Below are 23,308 nucleotides of genomic sequence, written 5' to 3'. Positions count from 1 at the left end.
CTATCACTTATCTAGATCTACAATCAATTTGAGGAATGGAAGCTTAATTTTCATGAATCAAAATATGAATTTCAACCTTTTCAAGAGGGGGAAAAGGAAAACGAGTACGAAAACGTAATCCTTTATGAATTACATGAATTGGTCGAAGATTGGAGGCGAAAGTGTTAGTCATAATTTACATATATTTATATTCCCCTAATCATTGACTTTAACTTATTTTTTAATTCAATTTAGCTTTCACTAAATCATTCTTGTTTATCTAGAAATATTTTAAGAGTGAAGGAAACATGCATTTTTGGCTTAGAAGTGGATAATTGGAGATGGGAACAATGACAATCAATTATGGAGCAAATATGTAAATTTTGGATTCCGGCGAACCACCACTTTTGGTAGCATAAATGGTGGCTCACCACCACTTTTGGTGGTGTCATGTACTTTCCAGCCACATACATGGAGATGCAAGAAGGAGTGACATTGTCCATATTCCATTACACCAATTCACCATAATTCCATCATAACCAAATCCCAAACTTTTAGTTCAAATTCAACTCCGTCACTTTTCTCTTTCTCCCACACCATCGATCATAGTTCTCCATGTTACTCAAATGTCCTCTATTCTCATCATCAGATGTTGCTATGGATTAAGGGTAATAACCATATTTCTCCTCATCATTTCTCTACTCCTATCACACAATCTCTTACATGTTTGTCCCCTTGACTTTAGTGACCAAAATCCATTTTTTCACTCTTCAATGCTCTATGCGCGAGAAGCAAGAGGGGGAGCTGATTTTAACTCTTTCTTTCTCCTTTTTTCACTCATCTTTCCTCTATATATTATGTATCCTCTCATTCACATCAACGATCATCCACCCATTCACCATTTTCATTTTTTCTACTTTCTCTCCACCACACACCTCCATCTTCTTCTCCCAAAATCCAAACTCATCTTATTTCTCTACCTCACCCACAAAATCCATCTCCTCCATCACCATTTCTCTCTTTTGTTTATTATTTCCTCCATCCACTCCACCTATTCACACAAAGCATAGATCTAGCTTCACTACCTTTCATCATCAAATCTTCAAGAGCAAGGAGGGAGAATCACACCACCATCAAGACGTGAGCTTGGGGACCAATCAACACACCACTAAGCAAACTCTATCTCTTTAACTCTAGATTCAATTTGATGTTTGATTTGGTTATGGAGCTTGTTTATGTAATTATGAGTGAGTAGTATTTTGTTAGGGTTAGGGTTGAAAGCCCTAACTAATCTTGTATGGATTGATGCTATTATATGATGTGATGCAATTTTAGTTAACATTCATACATGCTAGTTAAAGAGTTAAATGCATATGCTTAGAATTTACCACTTTGAGTGTGTGTGTTTGCCATGACATGATAATGTTTAGAGCTTGGTAACCTTTGAATGTTAAAGCATGAAAGCACACTAGGTGTGCATGTAGGGGTTGTGAATTACAATCACTTAGAGATAAGCTTGGTTAGTTCGCATAGTTTCTTCATCCTCAAACTTTGTGCACTTAGGATAATGCACTAGATGTCTAACCGGATTAAAATGCATGACTTAAGTGGTGAAGTACTACACCCGAGAGGGGTTGCTTGATACCATAAAAGGAGCATGTCTTTGTCATACCTGAGAGGGATGCAAGGAGAGAAATTGGTTGATTAGCTTAGCATCATTTATTTTGATTTGCATCAATACTTGCAATGGAGGTTAGTGGTAGACAATTCGAATCCTAACTTCATTCATCCATTATCCCACTAGTTTAGTTTAGAGTAATATAGTTCCATTTGAGCATTTAGTTTAGTTTAGTTCACAACTTCAAAAACCCAAAAATCAAATCATTACTTCCACAATGCACATACTCACCATGAGCCTAGATTTCCTTGTGTGTTTAGGTTTGTGATTGTACATTTGCACATTCTAGCTCTCTTAAGGTTAACACCCTAGCTAGTGAAAGGAATCTAATCCTCGTGAGTTCGACAACCTTTCTTAAATCTCTTTACTATTACTTGTACCTCTTATACTTGACGGTGGCTTTTTGGTTAACAGAAAGATTCTGAGTTTGAAGTGGGTTGACAAGGTTAACAAAATCCATTCTTTCACAAGGATTTCTACTGCAGCTATGTCGTTGGAGTAGTAGAGAAAAATACTGGGTTTTTTGGGAGAGAGATGCAGAGAAGGAAGACGTAGAGTCGAACTTAGAATTTATTTTAATCCTTAATTACAATTTTTTATTAGAAGATAACGATGTAGTTAAAAGAGTTAAATTCTGTTTAAGTTAGGGACAAGTGTCAACATTTGGTAGGTGGCACAGGTTTGGCACTGGGTTTTTGGGCACAACAAATTTACTTCCCTAAGAGAGATGTTGACTCTGTTAAACCCAAACCATTTCTTTTTCAATAGTCAATATTATAGATTTGCGAAACTCAACTTATCGACAAACCTACACAACTTCAAATCTTCAACAATGTTCTGGATTTCATCACAAAAGATTGGGAAATTGAAACAACAAAGCAAATAAAACAAAAAGAGAAATTATCATAAAAGAAATTTGAGGGATGAACCTTGGGAAATTGGAGCTTTGAGCCCATATATTATCGTTGTGACCAATGATGGTCGTGGCTGCAAAGTGATGGTCGTGGCTACGAAGTGATGGTCGTCAATAATAACTTGAAGCTTTGTCGTTATGAGTTCGTCAACTAATTGTTTTATTTTTATTTTGTTAAATGGAAAAATTGTTTACGTTAACAGAGTTAACATCTCTCTTAGTGGGAATAACAAGTGTCAAGATAGTAGTGGCGGCACAAGTTTGAAACAGGGTTTTTAGGCATAGGTGATGTGCTCCTTTACAATCCATTCATTCACAAACATCAACGCTATTTTACAGAGAGTACATGTGTTATGTAGCGGGTTCAATTAAGCTACATCCATCTAGTCACAAATATGCTACTTCCAACCGTGGTTAGTTCCTTGTAATTGAATGTTGTTTTGTACCTAAGTCTGTCAACGTAATATCTTCGCCAGAAAAAAAAATCTAATCACAAATGTAAGGATTTTTTTTGTCTTTTTTTCTTTTTGTGTGATGAATTTAGTATAGCCGAGGCACAACCTCTCTCACGCTCCTATAAAAAAAATAAAAAATAAAAAAAATGAGTGACAATGAAGGGGGAACCCTAACAAAAATCTTCATACTTGCTCTGACAGAGATGTTTCATGATTAATTATCTAAAGCATATGCTACCATATTCATTTCTCCTTTACCAAATGTGTTTCCGATCACGGACCGGAGCAAGCTCTATGTCTCTATAATCACGAAATAATGCAAGAATGATAAGCAAAACCCTTCCTCCGCTTTACTATTTCTCCAAGGAACGAACCCACCTCCCATCCACTAGTGGAGTACTACTACTTCAGTCTTATCCGGTCGGACACCATCGTAAAAATAAATAGTTACGTACGTAAGTAGCTAAAACCCTACGTCCCTACCTCAACCATAGTCTTGAGGCATATATATTGTTCTTTGGCTGAGTTAGTAATAACCCCATATAATTTTATAGCCGTCTTTGAAGGGTGACAAGTTCCCGCAGGAAAACAGCTTGTATCCCGACGGGGATGTTATGTGGTTCTGTGTGGCGATCGATATTCTTCACCAATTACTCCATCTATCGATAAATGTTCTTCCATTCAAAGAAAGAAAAATCGATAAATGTTCTTTTGTATTTGAGCTTTAGGTTTCAACTTGAACTATCTCTTTGAGACTTGATGAAGATGTTCTTGCACATTTTATTTCCAGACATCAATCAATTATATGCAACATGAATCGGCGTTTGCATATGATAGATGAGACAGTCGACCATGCTATGCTTAAGAACCAAGTTTAGGACATGGACATAGTAATGACCGTATGATATGTGCGTTTCTCGGAGATGTAACGAAGTTACAATCTCGTCTTGACGGCTTAAGTGTAAGATACTCTTTGCACTCAACCTAGTCGACTGAACCTTTCAAAAAAAAAACCTAGTCGACTGAACCTCTCTCGGGTCTCCATTGGGTGATATGTCTCCAGTCGACAGATTGTACTTCCCAATTCTTAAGTTTTTTTTTTTCGTATTAGCTTGCCAATTATAAGTTGATGACTTGCACAAATAATATTGTCTTTCCACGTAGATTAGTTTGATGACTTGCCCGACATATTGCCACTGCGTTGTGATGATTGCGCTCGCTCTTTGCTAGAATATGCAGTCGATCGGTAGCTAAAGGTAAGCAATTAGAGGAGACCTCGATGCATTTTCAGTTTCCTTTCTCTGACTCAAATGCATGCAATATATAACACCAACAATAAGTCTAAAATCTATGACATCGATAACCTACATTCAATTAGTTCAATTACTGACTTATAACTCCCCGTAACAAACAACCACTACATCATGATTGACCTCATATAATGGAAATACCAATTACCTCATGCATTACACCTATTACTAACTCAAGCATGTAACTCGCACATTAATCCTTTAGTTAAGTAACAACCACGTGAAAGCATGTTTATTTTCCACCACTCAAGGTAAGTCAACCTTGTTGATGCGCGTATCAATGACAAATACCATTGAGTTTCCAGCATCCTAGACCCCTCTATTTCTACAAAAATAATACAGCGCACCCAAAATAACCACCGTCTATTTTGACGCGTGGATCAAGGACGTTAGTCGGGCGTTTGGAGGACGTTTGTAGGCGAGTGAGGGGGAGAAAGGGAAGAGAATGGGTGTGCATCCATCTTCAATGCAGTCCTCATAATGACTTTTCTGGTTTGGCGCCAAACACCACCGCCAACGATGTCGGTCCTTCCTTGCCGGATTCTGGGTTCGGGTTTCCTCCAACACAACGACAGCAGCCCTTCTAGCCTCCCTTCGTGTTCGTTTTTGTCTCCAGCAGAAAGAGGTGACGTCGGGTAAGAGATGGAGCCGCTGGAAAGCCTCGTCGGAGACTCGCCGTGAAAAAATCCAGAAAAGGCAGAAAAGAGGTTAAGGATTCGGGCTCGACTCAAGGAAACAAAGACATAGAATTAAAGAAGAAGAAGAGAAGGGGAGAGAAACCCTACCCAACGCTGTTCTTCACTCGCCGTCGGAGCTCGCCGGAAAATGAAGAACACAATGAAGCAGCCTTGAATTTGATCTCCATTGAATTGGGTTGCATGTGTGATATATGGACTGGGTTTTGTAGAGTAGAAGAAGAGAAAGAGTGTGGTGATGGTCTCGCCGTCTGGGGTGGCCGGAATATGGCGAAGTGCGGCGGACAAGATGGTGGTGGCGGAGAGAGAGGAGGAGGAGAGAGAAACGAGTTAACTCTCGAACTTTTGACCGAGGTGGAGGTGGACGTGGTGGGCGGAGAATGAGGCGGCGAATTTACAGAGGTGGTTTTGGCGGTCGATGGAGGAAGGGAAAGAGAGCTGGATTTGGTTTTGGGTTTGGGAAGGGATTTGAGGTTAGGCAAAAAATTGGGAAGACAGCATTCAATTCGGAGGAGAAGAGCAGAAGACTTCATCGAAAAGGAAAAAAAAATTGAAAGGAAAAGAAGGAGATAATGAGGCTATTTTATTATTTTCCTTATTATTATTATTGTTAAATCCAAAAATTTGAATTTGTGTTTGTTGATCTCAATTAGGCCAAACTAGGTTTGGTTTAGGTTTCGGGTTTGTGTTTCTGTTTATGTTGGTATTGGGTTTAAATTTAAGGTTTAGGGTACAAGTATTAAAAAACATTTCTCTAAAATTTTTATTTCTAAAAATATTAAACAACATTTCAATTTTAAAATTCTACCGTTCGATGTAGTTATGGTAATTAATAAGGTCTATTAAAAAAAAATCCATCTCGTTTTGGATTCATTAGGCCCCCCCATTGAACCGGTCAACATGACTTCAACATCATTTTTTATACAAAACGCGGTTAACTGGTATCGTGCAAGATCCTATTTTTCCTTGTTTTTGAACCTAAAACTCGTATATATGTGATTTAGGAACTCATGAAAATATTTTGTTAAATTGACACTCCGGTGGTTAGGTCCTCATAAGGAAGCATAAGTGTTAATAGAGTTGGCCGCCTCGATCGGGGTCTAAACATTATCTAAAATATGTGATTTTTCAACCCTAGCCATATTTATCTATTCCGGTCATAACCTAAACAAGTTATACCGTTTTAGTAGGCATGTGGCGATCGGAGGTCATAAACATGTGAAAATAAAATTTTCACCGTCTGATGTAGACATGGTGATTAAATAGGTCTACTAAAAAAAATTCAACCAGTTTCGGATTCGTTAGACCCCGCATCGAACCGGTCAACCTAAATTCAACTTAATTTTTTAAACAAAACGCGGTTGACTGGCATCGTGCGAAACCTTATTTTTTTCTGTTTTCGAACGTAAAACTCGTATACATGAGATTTAGAAACCCATGAAAAAAAAATTTTAAATTGACCCTCCAGTGGTTAGGCTCATCTTCGGAGCGCCCAAGCGTATTTAGAGTTGACTGCTTTTATCGGAAAGCAAACATTACCGAAAGTTTGTGATTTTTCTAACTTATATGTATTTCCCTATTCCGGTCACATCCTATTTCACAAGATTTTCTGAAATTTTGCTTCTTCTGTATAGTTGGTTCACAATGATGTACACTTAAATATAACATATTAAACAAGTTATACCATTTTAGTAGACACGTGACGATCCAAGGTCATAAATATGTAAAAATAAAAATTTCACCGTCTGATGTAGACATGGTGATTAAATAGGTCTTCTGAAAAAATCCACCATGTTTCGGATTCGTTAGACCCCCCATCAAACCGGTCAAGCTAAATCCAACATCATTTTTTACACGAAACGCGGTTGACTGACATCGTGCTAAACCTTATTTTTTTTCGTTTTCTAACCTAAAACTCGTATACATGAGATTTAGGAATCTATGAAAAAAAATTGTTAAATTAACCCTCCGGTGATTAGGCTCCTCTTAGGAGAGGCTAAGCGTATTTATAGTTGACTGCTTTTATTGGAAAGAAAACGGTACCGAAAGTTTGTGATTTTTCAACCCTATCTATATTTCCTTATTCCGGTCACATCCTATTTCATAAGATTTTCTGAAATTTTGCTTCTTCTGTATAGTTGATTCACAATGATATACAATTGAATATAACGTACTAAAACGGTATAAATGTGGCGATCCGAGGTCATAAATATGTGAAAATAAACGGTATAACTTGTTTAGTAAGCATTATTGTGAACCAACTATACAAAGGAAGCAAACTCTTCGAAAATCATGTGAAATAGGTTATGACCGGAATAGATAAATATGGCTAGGGTTGAAAAATCACATATTTTCAATAATGTTTAGACCCCGATCGAGGCGGCCAACCCTATTAACACTTATGCTTCCTTATGAGGACCTAACCACCGGAGTGTCAATTTAACAAAATATTTTCATGAGTTCCTAAATCACATATATACGAGTTTTAGGTTCAAAAACGAGGAAAAATAGGGTCTTGCACGATACTAGTTAACCGCGTTTCATATAAAAAATGATGTTGAAGTCATGTTGACCGGTTCAATGGGGGGCCTAATGAATCCAAAACGAGATAGATTTTTTTTTTTCAATAGACCTTATTAATTACCATAACTACATCGAACGGTAGAATTTTAAAATTGATATGTTGTTTAGTATTTTTAGAAATGAAAATTTTAGAGAAATGTTTTTTAATACTTGTACCCTAAACCCTAAATTTAAACCCAAATACCAACATAAACAGAAACACAAACCCGAAACCTAAACCAAACCTAGTTTGGCCTAATTGAGATCAACAAACACAAACTCAAATTTTGGATTTAACAATAATAATAATAAAGAAAATAATAAAATAGCCTCATTATCTCCTTCTTTTCCTTTCAATTTTTTTTTTTTCCTTTTCGATGAAGTCTTCTGCTCTTCTCCGAATTGAATGCTGTCTTCCCAATTGCCTAACCTCAAATCCCTTCCCAAACCCAAAACCAAATCCAGCTCTCTTTCCCTTCCTCCATCGACCGCCAAAACCACCTCTGTAAATTCGCCGCCTCATTCTCCGACCACCACGTCCACCTCTGTCTCTCCGACACCAATTTCTTCTCTCTCCTTCGCCGTCTAATCGATTGCCGCTCCTCTTCAGGCCGTCTCTTGCCGGCGGCTCGACACCAGTGCCATCGTCTCTCCTCTTCAGGTCTGTAATGGATTAGCTGGAAAGAGGGCCACTACAAACCACAATTGCATAAACAGCGCGTGCCAAACACTCCCGTTAAATTTTCCGGGTGCGCTGAATAGGCTCTCCTATTTCTAACTATCTATCATGTGAAATGGTTCTCTGCTCCGCTTTGTTTGAGGATCTTCCCAATCTCAAGGCATTGATGCATCGGTCGCGCTAATGAGCAAGCTTACCAGAGGGTTCAAAAGCAAGCATCCTATGGTAGTAGCCCTTGGTAGTAAAAGAAAAATAAGGTACACCCAGTGCAAATTGCCTACCAACCAAAAACATACTTCTCCCGACTATTGGGAAAGAAATGGTCCTTCTAGTTTTGGTGCATGATCCAGAGATAACATGGAAGTCAAGCTAGCAATTAAACTAAATCTTCGTAGCCTGGGGACTCGTTGATGACTTGCAAGTTATAATGTTTATAGGTTGAAATGTACATCTATGCTTGCCAAAATCTGCGTACACACTGAAATGGGTGAAGGGAACATTTGATCCATATCTGGAAGTAATGGCCGATTATCATTGACGAAAGAAGAAAAAAAAATAGTGAAATGATGAAAAACAAAATCCATCTGCCTACATGGACGAAGGCAACCCCTTTTGAATTAGAAGAAATTGAATCACCAATGGAGCCTCTTGTCACCCAAAATAACTTGTAAATTTGTAATAGAAGGAAAGAACAAAAACTTCACATATTTCATGTGTTGGACAAAAAGGTGACTTATCTTCACACACTGTTACATTGTACAAAGCAAAGATGAAATATTACACAAAGCAACACCTTGACACCTCTATGATACATGGACGCTCACAAAGATTCTAAACATCTTATATATCTCACCATCACAAAGACAACCACCCCACCTCCTGTTCTCTTGAAAGAGAAGAAACCTAATATGCCTAAAAACGATCGATAAAAATTATATAAATTAATCAGAAGAATACTCAGCACTACCAATCCATAGGAAGAACCAAGACTGATTTCTACCTGCCTGTGGCTCAATTTACAAATGGTGGGTGGACCGGAACTGCAACTTTTAGTAGTACATACAGAAGTAAAACCTAGCGCCGACAACAGTCTGCTTCTTCAACTTGTATCTTCTCATCATGGCATGGCCTAACCAATTGTTTTGCAAAATCCAAGGCTTCAAAAAGCCTTCAAACTTGTAATCTGGAAAAAAGATCACTTGTTTGGAACTTCTTGTATGTGGCATTATACTCTATACAGCACTTGAAATCCCGTGTGGACGAACGAGGCCAAAATGAATATCACAAAGCAATTCAGAACAATCAAACTATATCCAAGCAAGAGAGCCCCGGTCATTTGCTACTTGTGGACGGCCTCTAGTTGGTGTTGGTGGTCTATTAGCATTCAGTTCCTGCTCTCATAACAAACCAAGAGAAGAAAAGAGATTAATACAAAGATAACAAACACAAGACAGTGAGACCGAAAAAGGTCAACAGTATAAGTACCTGCATCCACGTATCTTCAATATGTCGTTCGGGTGATGTTTCTGGTGAAGAAATTGCTGGTGGTAAGGGATGAATGAGTTTCGGAACCACCACAAGATCTCTACCTAATACAAGGATTGCCCCTGCATTATTTGCTGTACCTGTTCAAAGTGGTCAGCTCCAAACATGAGATGCTGAATCGTTTTAGAGTGGCAGAAATATTCAAAGGGAGCAGGTACATACCACAGTAGTTGGTAGCAGAGAAAAGTGTAATCAAATGTCCCTGGGCAAATCGTTCAAAGCCATCCATTACACATTCATGAGCGCGTACAATCAACTGAAGATCATTGTTGTTGCAGAATTCCATGACACGATCAGGCTGCCATATCAAACTATATTAGATGACCTAGAATAAAAAATGGATCTATGATATAAATTCACAAAAATAGCTTATTCAGGTACTTCAGAACATAATAACTCATGGAAGATTCATAGACTAGAGAAAACTGAATGATCTGATGCAACATGAGTTACATGACCATCATGGACTACTTCAATCTAGATCATCAAACATCAGAGTAATTCCTAAAACAACTGTATAAGGAACAACAATTCCATTACTTGAAAGGTCATTGTTATTCTGCATCCCGGAAGCCTAGGTATGTTGCTTGGAGAGGGGTTCTCAAAACCCAACAGAAATACATTGACTATTCCGGTACTTGGAAACTTTTAGAATGAAAATGAATTTTCAAGACAACAATACCATCTACACTGAAGCAATTCCTAATGACCTTCTCAAAGAACAATAATTCCTAAGCTTAACAGGTTATCGTTCTTTCGTGTCCAGGAACCCTACGTCTGTTCCTTGGAGCATGGTTCAAAAAAACGAACAGAATATTGAGTATTCAAGTGTTTGCAAACTTTTGTAATGAATTTGTAATGAAAATGTATTCACGGGAAATCAATAACCTGACCTGAAAATATTTTAGTTGTCAATGACATATCACAAAGTGAAAACAAAGGAATGGCATGGATAACCCTCCTTTTCTTTTGAAAATGCAAAAACCTGAGAAGAACATCGCAATCTGAAATGCCCTTCCCAAGATAGGAAATGGATCCTCTTACAGATTTCCCATGTGCCAAAACAGCAAACAGACTACCATACAGTTAATTATGTAGCATAAGCTGCATAACCCCTTCAATAGGGAGGAAATGCCGAGGAAAGCAATATACAACAGAACAAATCTAGATAATTATCGCCAATAATGTGTATCAAGCGACCACCATACATCCAAAGTCTGATCTTATTACAAAAGCTTTCAAACCAAAGTTATACGTTCACAGATTCAATCTTGATATAAGGATAAACAAAAGAATATAAGAAAAAGAATCGATTAACACAGCATTTTCTAAAATACCGTGGTGAAGTAAATGAAAACAATAGGAGAAGAGAAGATTAAAAATAGAGAACCTTCTAGAAAAGAGTATTTATATTTCCACTCCTATGCCAAAAATAATTTTTTCTTATTTTAAGAAAAATATTTCAGGAAAACTACCAAGGATTGTTGTCATAATGTAAAAAGAAAGAAAGCAGGAAGCAATTAGACATTACTCACCCCAAAAGTAACCAATCCAGGACCCCTAGCGTTTGGTCGCAATCCTTCCACACTATCATTTTCTGTCGGGTCAGACCTAGGGGGAATAATGAAACAAGATTGTTGATCAACTAAAAGATAGCTTCAACTAATTAAACAACATATATACACACACACATACAGGCCTGCACTGACCATAATAAATCCATAAGAACGATCGAGCCTGCTTCCATCGTAATAGGACGCTGGAGATTCTCAATCTGTTCAACATGATTTATTGACCGACCAATACCACCATGCATACAAATGATTTTCTTCTCAATCAGGGCGGCAAGAGGAAGCCAATTGAACAAACGGTTTATTCGATGCCATGCCCATATTCCATCTCTCTCACCCTGTTTATAAGGGTCATCAAGTTAGTAAGGATCAGAAATTTGATATAACACATGTTATAGATATCATACAAATGTAATATACTACCATCCGCTCAATGCATTCGATCCGGAAGCCAAAAAGGGCATTAATATCGGCAGCTTCATGATTACCCCTAATTAAGTGTACATTATGGGCATATTCAACCTGAAATATTAATAATAATGTACAGATATTAAGTATAGATAAATTTTGAAACATGAAAGAATTGACTATAAAACTGAAACAAAATAACAGCCAGGCCAAATTATACCTTCAAAGCAAGCAGAAGAGATATTGTTTCCAAGCTATGTTGGCCTCGGTCAACATAGTCTCCTAGGAAGAGATAGTCAATATATCTGATGGTCCACATAAAATTGAACCTTTGTAAGAAATACGGCGTTTGATATTGTAGACTTGTGAGCAAATAATACAAAGAGGGCAGAATCATATAATGACAAAAAGCATCAATAATATTGTCCAAATATTGCCAGAATCACTTATTGCAGGTCTGTAACATTAACAAATGTTATTTACACCAGTGAGTGCCGATCAGATGCAATTGTAAATGTCAAATCCTTTTCAATAAGCAGAACCCTAAACTTTCACACAAGTATTCTTTTGTATATTGCTTTCCATTATTTCATTGGTATGTCCAGTCCGAAAGACATTATACTTGCTAAATTAACACTGCAGTGCAGAGGAACGAAGGAACTAGGTGGCCTGTTTGGTTATTATGGCTGACAAAAAACCGTCTTGGCAATATACATAAACAATATTTGTATGCAAACTAATAAATCAAGATTCCGCATATTACGAACAATACCAGCTTTATTTAAATACTTATTGTTAAACTAGTCAATAGCATTTACTGACTTGATAACTATAGGATAAAATATTCAGATAGTAGGAGTACATTAGATTGGCATACTATTATGGAAAGTATTAAATAATTTAATGTGAAATATAGCAGATGTAATTCAGATCAAGTTAGAAAACATGTAAGAATTTAGATTTCAAACCCATAACTATATTGCTTGAATCATAAACATAAACACTTACGCAATATCCCCGGCAGTTGAAGGTGAACCATACTCATCAAAAAGGCGCATGAGATCGCCAAATTGCCCATGTAAATCACCAAATATCTTGATAGGAGCCCTAAGTTGTAAGACACTTGGTTCACTAGAGAATATCCGCTCAGCACTATCACAAAGATCTGCTATTTCATTGCAATCCAAGAAAAATTGCCTGCGAACAGGAGGCTTCCATCCACGAGGCTTTAAAAGATGTGCTATTACCTGGTAATAGAGAAAAATCATTAATAATGTGACCCCCAAGTCGAGATGTAGACATTACATATGTAAGATGAAATGTCAACTTAAAACTAGGGCTGGGATCACTATATTGGTGAATAGTTGACATTAGAATGTTCACTATATAAGAAATCGCAAAGATAATGCATGTTTATAGCATTATTCACAGTTGAACTACGTCAGGACAATGGATACTCTCTTAATCCTTCACAAGTAAAAAATCAGCAAGAGTAATAACTAGTACAGGAAGATGTTTTTTCAAGCTCAGAAATATTAGGTTTCTTATCAGCTTTGCTGGAAGCGACTAGTCACTTCCTGAAAAGCCTCCAGTTTATTATAGTCTAGTCTGTCCAAGACCTCCTTCCTTCCCGCCAACATACACTACTAGGACAGTAAGCAAGCTATACCTTACTTGCTAGGAAGAGCCTTAATGCATTCACACGTAAACCACACATTTAAGTTCAAAGTCCAGACTTGGTTGTTCTTTTATCGAACTGTAACTGTATATTTTATAACATAAAAGTCTGTTCATTAAATTTACCACATCTGAAAAGTAAAAAGCAACCTGTACCTTTTTGGGCACACTATTAATGGACATCTGCCGATCTAATAACTTCCTTGCTGCAGTTGCGCTCTCCGGGGTCCCATAGCTAACCCGCCTGCCTTCATTTTCAAACTGATCTATTGAAAGCTGCCTCACCATGCCACCCAAAGCTCCCCCAGTCTCTGCAGCTACAACAACCTGATAAAGCATAACTGGCACATCAAGGACAGATCCAAATAGACCTAGAGCTTGTGGCTAAATTGACGACCCAAAATAGTGAACTATCAAAATTATATACTAACAGCTCTATGATGCAGTCGCACTCCAGCTGATGGAATATTATTTGACCCAGCATTTTCAGGCTTGATCAAGGTAGATATTTGCTTCCCGCTAGGGGTAGCCTCTGAGCCCCGATCTCTATCAGGCAACTCAACTTCCCCATTAACTTGTCGTGCCTTGGCAGCAGCCAAAGTGGCACTGATTGCCTCAGCTTCTGCTGCTGATGCTTCAACTAAATACTCCACACCTTTGCTCAATCTCCTATGGAACAATCAACATCCAGTATATATCTTTAAGACCAAGAAGCGCCATTGTTGACTTCAAATCCTACTGCAATATTTACACAGAGAAGTAACTAACCTGGATCCCTGGAGCAAGGCATTTTCAGTGCTTATATCAGTATACATGTCTCCATTTACAGGGGGGGCAACTGGATTTCCCAAGACGACAGCACCATCAGGAGCTGCTTCAGGCATTATCTGCCTCGTTCTGTCATCAATGAATCCATATCTTCCAGGCAAACGACCTGGTGGTAAATTAGACTGAGCAGCTGCAGCTGCAGCATGCGATGCTGCAGATGTTGTTTCGGCAGCAGCTAGATCTTCTGCAACCAGTAGGTCATCGAGTAACACCCCTATACCACATAAAAACAACAATGAATATCTTTTTCTTTATAGGAAACAGAAATCACTAAAATAAAAAAGAATACGGTGTACTAACAATGAATTCACTAAACTTAGAAAGCAACAGTGGGCAAGAAATAAGAAAGGAAAAAAACTAAACTAGAAGCTGTAAGAAAGAAGAGAACAGGAGTTCCCCAAATTGAAGGATTTAAAATAAAAAAGTGATGAACTAGCCCTCAGCTCCAAAGAACTGTAGCCCAAAAACTATCCAAATCCTCAAAAAAAATCTTCTGTTTCTTTGGAAAGATCCTGCTATGATGGGATATTCCCTGATAAAAGCTGCTAGTACCAGGTGAACTCATATTGACCAGAGTGAGAGAAGGAAATGGTCCATCCTGAATCAATAACTATCTCTCTGTATCCTACAATACGAGTATTCAACTGAGTCAATTCAATCATCCCGAGCTGTTTTCTACAACAGAATAGAATACTACATTGAGAAACCCACCATCCTCTTATAACCACCAAGTCAAAGTGAGTAAGAGAAGATTGTCCATCAAATGTCTAGGAGAAATTTACCAGTAAATTTCCCTGAGATTCCAGCAACGACCTTCACCTATGGGCTACATTAGACCATCGCCAAACTATCAACTTGAGATTATAGAGACCTGTGTTCCTAGACTTCTCCATCTGTCAAATTCCTTCACTACCCAAGGTGATTATCCTTGAATCTTACCGTCTGTCATATTCCTTCACTACCCAGTGAATATCCTTGAATCTTATCAACTGTGAAATTTCATTAGCCAGCTCCAAATGAGAAAAATCGTGAACAACAAACAACCATCAAAATAACAGCTTATGGGTATATCCGACTAAACAGCCACACCTAGAGTAAACTAAATACCTATCTCTTTCAAGTTGGCTCCCCCTTAGACACGTTCCACGCAGAAATAATTAAAGAACTAAATAACCAATCAACAAAACTTGGCTGAAGTTCGACATATTTGCATGTTGCATCCAGAAAAGATTATATACTGGTAATTTGAAGTTCTTAACCTCAAGAAACAAAAGAGCATCTATCCTTCTCGACGCATGTTCTTTATGGATGCAAAAACTCAGTGGGTCTAGTCATCAAGCAACATCTCATTGGCATTCAGTGAAACCATGTTCATGTCAATAGTATTTAACGCATTTTGAGATTCAAAAATATTTACTGGGATGATAAATACACGGTACAGGAACTGACATGCAGAAAATTGCTGAATATATCTTACCACCACGTAGGCCACCGTATATAAATATCAAGTCACCAACTGCGGCAGCTGCATGCCTGCAACGCCGTGTCAACTCAACTGCAGCGTCTCCACCAGCTGCATCAGCGCTGTATCTACCTGTCCTTGGACTAGTAACAACAGATTTTGTATCGCACCAAACCCCGGCTGCAGTATCCAATACTGTAAACAATAATAACATGATATTTCGTAAGGTCACATATGGTGGAACTCTGTTGGAAACAAAGGACACTTTTCAATAGAAAACACAGCAGAACCTAAAGAAAGCTACAACCCGACATCTGTCTGTTTCTCATAGAAGCTTAGTTATACCCCCTGCTACCACACTTTTAACTTCGAAAGGACTATGGTAAGTAAACAACAATCAAGTACCTGCAACACTTGATGAATCTTCAACCATGCGCCCACCACCTAGGGCCCCTCCAGAAACATGCAAGCGTGCATTAACAAAGACCTAGCATCATAATACATAGGCAATTATTTTAGAAATTGAAGTTTAATAAGAAAGCACTCGGTGCGGAATGCAGTAAATGTCTGCCAAAACCTACTGCTGCGTGTTGATATCGGGGAGAAGGGGAGACTCCAGGAGCAATTGCCCATTCCCAACGGCCATCCCTATGTTTCGCAAGGCCATATGCACTTGCCAGTGGCTGCAAAGAAAGACCAAGAAACGGGTTTGAGCCTAATTCACAGTGGAGAGGTGTTACTAATTGTAGACAGCTTGCTTCATAAAATTGGAAAACAAAGGTGAAACAAAACCACATTTAAGAATACAACCTACATTTGGGAAACAACTCACTAAGTTATACATCTCACAAATTCAAACCTATGGCCTACGCTATCTTTTCCTATACACCAGATTACGACTTCTATTAACTTCTTACTTGTGGTTAAAACTAAGGAATTTTGTTCTACACTAAAGTAGCTCATATGTCAAGTGTGACCAAATCAACCACTAAGACAAGACAGTAAACCTATTTGACTTACCACACTGTTTGCATCCCTCCCTCCACAAAGGAGGAGAAGACCATCTGACCTTGCACTTGCAGTTGCATACCTGGTCAAATACAAAGAGTAAATGAGATAGCAGAATACACAATATCTTCAATAAGATACAAGCATGTTACTCTAGACACCATTTTCAGTATGTAGCAAGTGATGATGCATGTGAGTTAACAGCTGCATAACTTGATGATAGAATACTTTTATCTTTCATACAAAAATAATAATTTACTGTACCGAGATAAATAAGTAACATCAAGATCAATTCTCTCACAATTCTTGTACCAAATATCAACTAGAACCATATACTTATGGTATGTATACCAAAAGATTAACAAGCATCTGTTACAGTTGTCAATATTGTAGTTAATTTGTACACCGATTTAAGCATGACAGGGGTATTCATGCTAACTCTTTTTGTCAGATATATACTTGCCAATACTAAAACAGAGATAAGGGCCATGCTTCCAGTCAAGTTTCAAAATAGGGGAAAGAAATGTTTCGTGCTTTTGTTCCTCATGAAATTAATATACTAATTCCATGCAGAAGATAGTAGGCATATCAAAGACAGCAATGTAAAACTTGTTAAAAAGGCTAAACTCCACCAACCAAAAATCCACTTTTGATTATCCTGATCATCAATGTCTTTATGACTTTCCAGACTCACATGTATGTATTGATTAACAAATTACATTGAGTACTTCTGTTAGTCTTTGATATGTAGCTTTTATGAAACATCCGGACCTTCATCCTACTAAAACTTTGAAACTCTGTACTGTCACATTTCTATTCTAATATTTCGTTTTATAGAAACCATAACATGTATTAGCCATAGTAACATATTTGGACCTTGCTTTAAATTTTTATAAGGAACATACTTTATTAAAATAAATATGAAGATTTTTTTCGATAACAAATAAATATGAAGATTACTGTACAAGGGACAAAGCATTCTCAAAGTTTGTCAAAATATGTAACATACATGTAAAACAGAATTAAAATCACATTGAATACAATAAGATCCTTTCTTTTTTATACGGTATTTTTACTATTTCCTTACTTTTAATGAAAGGCACCGAAAGAACAAAATGTTTAAAAGATGATGCGAGATTTAGACTCCTCACCTACTTTCTATATATCAAATAGTTTCTTCTATCTTTTTTTTTTCAAAAGGCAACCCGCTGTGGAGTTGTACCAATGAACATAAACAAAAAAATATACAAGCAAAAATTTTATAAATAGAGTAAAAGTTTTGCTCTGGGAAGTTGTTAATGATAGATTGCCGAGATAAGGAAAGGAAATTTAGTTTGAAGAGTCTCCTTACATATCACCTATCATGTATTTCTGCTCTATGGTCTAACATTCTCTGTGCGCAGAGCTACAGAATAAAATATTCTTCTAGGTAAAACTGAGTCAGATATTCGACTCCAACGAAAGGTGTATCAAGTTAGTACTGATGAGTCTCAATTAATAAGCTGCAAGAGTTCTCATGGCAAGAGAATACTTTTCCCTTACAGCTAAAAGCAAAATAATACAAAGTCAATGAAAAACTGCGTGCATCAATTATATACTTTCTGAACATTATACAAAAGCCCTTTTTGATGTACCAATATATACTACCCCAACCAAAGTTCAAACAGATAGACACATGAATCCACCACGTATGTCAAATAAGCCCATTACCCGCCATTTAAGGTTCACAAAAACTTTGAAAGTCTGTTGATGGGCAAGTGGCTTTACCCTAAGTATCCACCCAAAATCAGAGATACTAAATTTTTTTGCGTATGAATAAATCAATTCATTTGACAACTTTAAGTATCAATCGGCCGTTGACCACAGTGTACCCATTTCTAGTTATCTCACTAGAATAACTAAAAGTATGTACAGGTATCAACCGACAAAATGGTAATAATTTTAAGCAGGAATGTCAAAAAATTTAGAGGTGTGTGCTCACCCCCCCCCCCCCCTAAACCACATGCAGAGAGAGAGAGAGAGAGAGAGACTTACATGCATGGTGGTGGACCCTCCCCCTCCGGTTCTAACTTACGCCATTCATATGGCTTGGCAGCTGTGTCCAGTGCCCAAACATCAGCTAAAGGCCGTTTTCCTGTAAAGCACAAACCAATTTCCCTTGTCTTAAATATCAATGAGGAATCTAAGCATAAGAATTTATTTTCCTTCAAATATAGTAGGATAGACCCTAAAGAGACTCACCATCATTCCCACCGATTGCCATGAGATATCTTTGCCCCACCAATGCCATCACATGGCCGTAGCGCGGCCCTGGTCCAGGGCCTTGAACAACAACCCTATAGGAAAATTAGCTCCACTTTGATAAATAAATCATACAATAAATTCTAACAAAAGGGAAAGCAAATCATTCAAAATTTAACCTGTGCCATCGAGGCCGTTGCTGAGTGAGGTCAAGAACATGAAGATCCTCAGCAGACAAACCAGCAGGACCAATTCCTCCCTGTATTGACATCAACAATTCCAGTGAGAATTTATTTTTGTATGTAAGAACATGTTACAACAGCCTTGACCAACAAAATACAACTAACGGGATAAAGCTGCATTGTGCTAACCTGAATAACCACCATAGTTCCTACAGCAGTTGCTACATGTGCTGCTCTTGGTGTTGGTGGTTCTCCAAAGGGAGTGATCCTGAAAAGAACAACATTGTGAGCGCACTAAAGTAAACAGAAAGAATAAAAAGCGACAGTAAAATGGTGACAGGCGGAAAAGATAACTTAGTCAGTTCCTAGGCTTACCTAGACCATTTGTTTGTTAGGATGTCATAACAGTGCACATCAGCTGTGGCACCGGCTAGTCCTGAAATCAAGTAAATTATAATGGTCATAAATTTTTGAGACATGAAATACTATAATAACAAACTCCTTCCTCTTTTGAGCTCTCATTACAAGCATTGACTAAATCAAATATGAATTGGGATTATAATCTTGTTTTGGACCATATAACAGAGCAGAAAACGTAAACACCTTGATAGGGTTATAGGTCCAAATCACAACCGCCACCTAATGCTACCTAATCCATATAAGCTCAACACATTATGAAAAAAAAAATGGAAGGTCATAAAGTACCCATTTAAGGGTAAAAACAAAACAAACAGTCTGACATCTACGTCAGCATAAAAGAGTTCCCACACAACTTGAACAAAAATCAGGAATCTCGACACCATAAATTCACACACACGCTGATTATCTGACTCGGTTTGAGGCTCCAGCGCCACTACATATATCCCATTCAATGTGCTTTAGTTGTATAGAATTAAGAGTGAGGTCTTCAGAATCCAAAACAGTGAAAAGTAAAAGTACATGCACATTGGTTTCCATAAAAATAGTACTGAACCACTAATCACTAGTACACCAGATCACCATCATTTGGATGTGCGAATCTATGATACAGTCTAATATTCTTTGCAACCTATTCAGGTTAGCAAAAAAGAAAACAGCTATTAATCACCCGAGAGACCCTAAACCCTAAACTGCCGATAGCTTATGCGGCAATTAATGAAAAGTAATTATTATTTTTTTCCTAAATCGCAAGAAAGCAAAAGCTTCGGATTTATTGCATCAATATCAAGAGAGCAAACAAGTAAATTTAATCAGTATGCGATCAAAGAGCCTCAACAATTAGTTCCCTACTTTCCTAAGACATTAAGTAACTACAACATGAACCTATCACACAGCTAATATCACACCATAAACATCGAAATCAAGAGTAGTTTGAATCCATCAACAAAATCTTACTCCACTAGAAAATCAATTAGACCTATAAGGGCAGCTCCTAACTAGTGTTTCCATACTCAAAAGAAATGAAAGTCATCAATAAGATAACAACATACTTATTCCGGCACTTCCAGCTGACGATGGAGTCCCAGAAGCCGCAGAATTGCCCTCAAGGGCGGTGGCACCGCCGAACAGAATCAGCCGGGGTCCAATGTACCCAGGACTGCCCTCCTCGCCAACAGCGGCGACCGCAGTCAACGTGTGGCCACACCTCGGCCCCGGCCCATCCTCCTTCTTCTCTAAAATCGCATTGACCACCGAGTACGTGGGGGCATGCCTCGGTCCGGCCACCGGAGTCTGCTGCGGCGACGCCGGAGACTGAGGCTGTTGCGCCGCCGGGGAAGCCGGCGCCTGAGGCTGTTGTTCTCCTAGCTGTTCTCCCACATCCACCGCCGCCGTGCTCTGGTTCTGTACAGCCGGATCGTGATCGGCCTCCGGCACCATTGAGGAGTCCACGTCCATTTCTCTGAGCTTTGATTAGTGCCCTAGCTTCAAGATCGGAACGAATTCGCATTCCTTATCAACATGTCGATTCCCAATCTCACCTGAGGACACGAATCGGGAATATCGTCCCAATCGGAACCCTAGCTCATACCCCGGCCTTTCTCTCCAAATTCAAATTCAAATTCAAATTTCTAAGCCGAGAAAATTTCTAGGTTTTCGGAGAAGAAGAAGAAGCTGGATTTTGGAGGAATAGAGAGGAACGGGGACAATCTCAAAGCCCCCAACAAACGCAAAAACACATCAAACTTTCTCTCTCCACCAATCGCTGCCTTTCTCTCTCTAAAAACCAAAATAATCAAAATTAAAAATTTTATCCCGTCTGCGATCTTCGACTTTCTCTCTCTAGATTGTTTCTCACTTCATTTCATTTCATTTCTCTCTCTCTGTCTGAGGTGTAATAATGTCTTTTATTTCCTGCCTTTTCTATTTATTTATTTTTAAGTATTCATTTTAAATTTAATTGAAGTGCGGCTGTGTTTGGGATATTTTGTTTGGTTAGTTATCGTTAACGTGATCGGCCGGTAAACAGGGAGAACGGCGCAGCCGGATAGGGGGCGGCGACGGCAGAGGATGATGACTGGGCTACCGGATTAACCGGGAAGGGGTTCAGCTATTAACGGTGATCACCGGTTCCTATTTCTGAGGAGTTTTGGCCTTTTTCTCATCATTTGGGGGAGACAGCAACGCGTAGGGAGGCTGTGGTCCTCACGCTCCTCAGCTCAGCTTGGTCTTTTGACAATTCTATCAAGAAAACTACAAACCTTTGACTGTGAAAACCATGGTCTTTTAAGACTTTTAACTCAAGTCTTTGGGAGTTGATTACCAGAAGAATTAAAGAAAGCAAATGGAGTAAATATTAAGATCGAATTGAATTTAAATTCACTATTAATTTACAAAGAGTGAAATTTCTAAAATTATATACAATGTCACTCCTCTACTATTAGACTTGCATCCAACGACAGTGTCACCCTTTTCTACAAATCTATCCATACATAATCGCGAATGAGTTTTGAGTTAGAATCATGAAAATAAAATTGTTACAAAAAAGTATAAAGATCGCTAAATTATCTACTTGTAAATGAAACTATCCACATAATAAACATACACAATAACAGTTGGTAAGGATAATTTCCTACCTAGCTATATGCTCTCTAGCAATGTATTGGTCCTAGGCGTAGTTAGACATGTGGGAAGATCTTTTTAGCACTTGCATTATTATCACCTTTTTTAAGAAAAAGAAAATACATTAATGAGAAGATCATCGACGAATCTTGTACATCATAGCATCAAAAACAAGCGACAACATTACAAAAAAATGATAAAATCATGATTTCAGTTCAAGCTCTTCACTTGGTCGTTCCACATACATCGATCCGATGTGCATAAGGATATATCACATACATCCCTTCTGCATCTTTCTGGCCTGACTCTTTGTTTCACTATAGTGTTGCTCACAATTGACCTCGCTTCACGTAGTCTTCTTATATCAACCTATTTACACAACCATTTGGCATCTTATTTTGAATACAATATGCTAGAAAGAAAGAAAAGATAATTTAGATTATATTTGGTCGTATAAGATTTTATGAGAAAACTTCATAACGAAAACTAGTGGTGCAATATAAAACTGAAGCTTACATAGCAAGAAATGATCAATAACGTACGAACAAGAAAACATGAGTATCGATCTTTTGCTGTCCATAGGTGTATGTGCAGATTGTGGATAAAAAGAAGCTGACCAAGATTTACTCCTTACACGATGTGTAATATCCCACATCGGCCAAACGGAGAGGGGTTATGTGCTGTATATGTACATGCTCACCTCTAATCTAACACAAGGTCTTTTGGTGGCTCAACGGCTTCGGAGGGGATGGGTACTCGGAGGTTAAGCATGTTGATGCTAGAGCAATCCCAAGATGGGTGACCTACTGGGAAGCTGCTCCTGAGCTGCCGGAAACAAAACCGTGAGGGCCGGTGGGCCCAAAGCGGACAATATCGTGTTACGGCGGAACGGGTCCTGGGGTGTTACAAATGGTATCAGAGCCACTCTGCCGTGTGGTGCGAGTGTGCCGACGAGGGCGTCGGACTCCCGAAGGGGGGTGGATTGTAATATCCCACATCGGCCAAACGGAGAGGGGTTATGTGCTGTATATGTACATGCCCACCTCCAATCTAACATGAGGCCTTTTGGTGGCTCA

The 23,308-nt window shown here is 38.3% G+C and overlaps 1 protein-coding gene across 1 annotated transcript; it reads right to left on the bottom strand.

Moving 5' to 3' along the window:
• Positions 1–8,943: 8,943 nt before the first annotated feature.
• LOC101311645 (serine/threonine-protein phosphatase BSL3-like) lies at positions 8,944–21,327 on the bottom strand. The gene is made up of 21 exons (XM_004291490.1): positions 20,663–21,327; positions 19,569–19,629; positions 19,383–19,461; positions 19,191–19,270; positions 19,012–19,106; positions 18,805–18,904; positions 16,783–16,852; positions 16,344–16,445; positions 16,168–16,249; positions 15,778–15,957; positions 14,241–14,514; positions 13,904–14,141; positions 13,629–13,799; positions 12,804–13,042; positions 12,016–12,100; positions 11,811–11,909; positions 11,526–11,725; positions 11,352–11,427; positions 9,979–10,114; positions 9,757–9,896; positions 8,944–9,662 (listed from the first exon to the last, which is right to left on the bottom strand). The coding sequence occupies exons 1-21, from the start codon at positions 21,066–21,068 to the stop codon at positions 9,579–9,581; spliced, it is 2,997 nt and encodes a 998-aa protein (XP_004291538.1). The 5' UTR covers positions 21,069–21,327; the 3' UTR covers positions 8,944–9,578.
• Positions 21,328–23,308: the final 1,981 nt, after the last annotated feature.

Source organism: Fragaria vesca, linkage group LG2 (genome assembly GCF_000184155.1).
Source record: "Fragaria vesca subsp. vesca linkage group LG2, FraVesHawaii_1.0, whole genome shotgun sequence".
NCBI lineage: Eukaryota > Viridiplantae > Streptophyta > Magnoliopsida > Rosales > Rosaceae > Fragaria > Fragaria vesca.
This window is presented reverse-complemented; position numbering and strand designations above follow the sequence as displayed.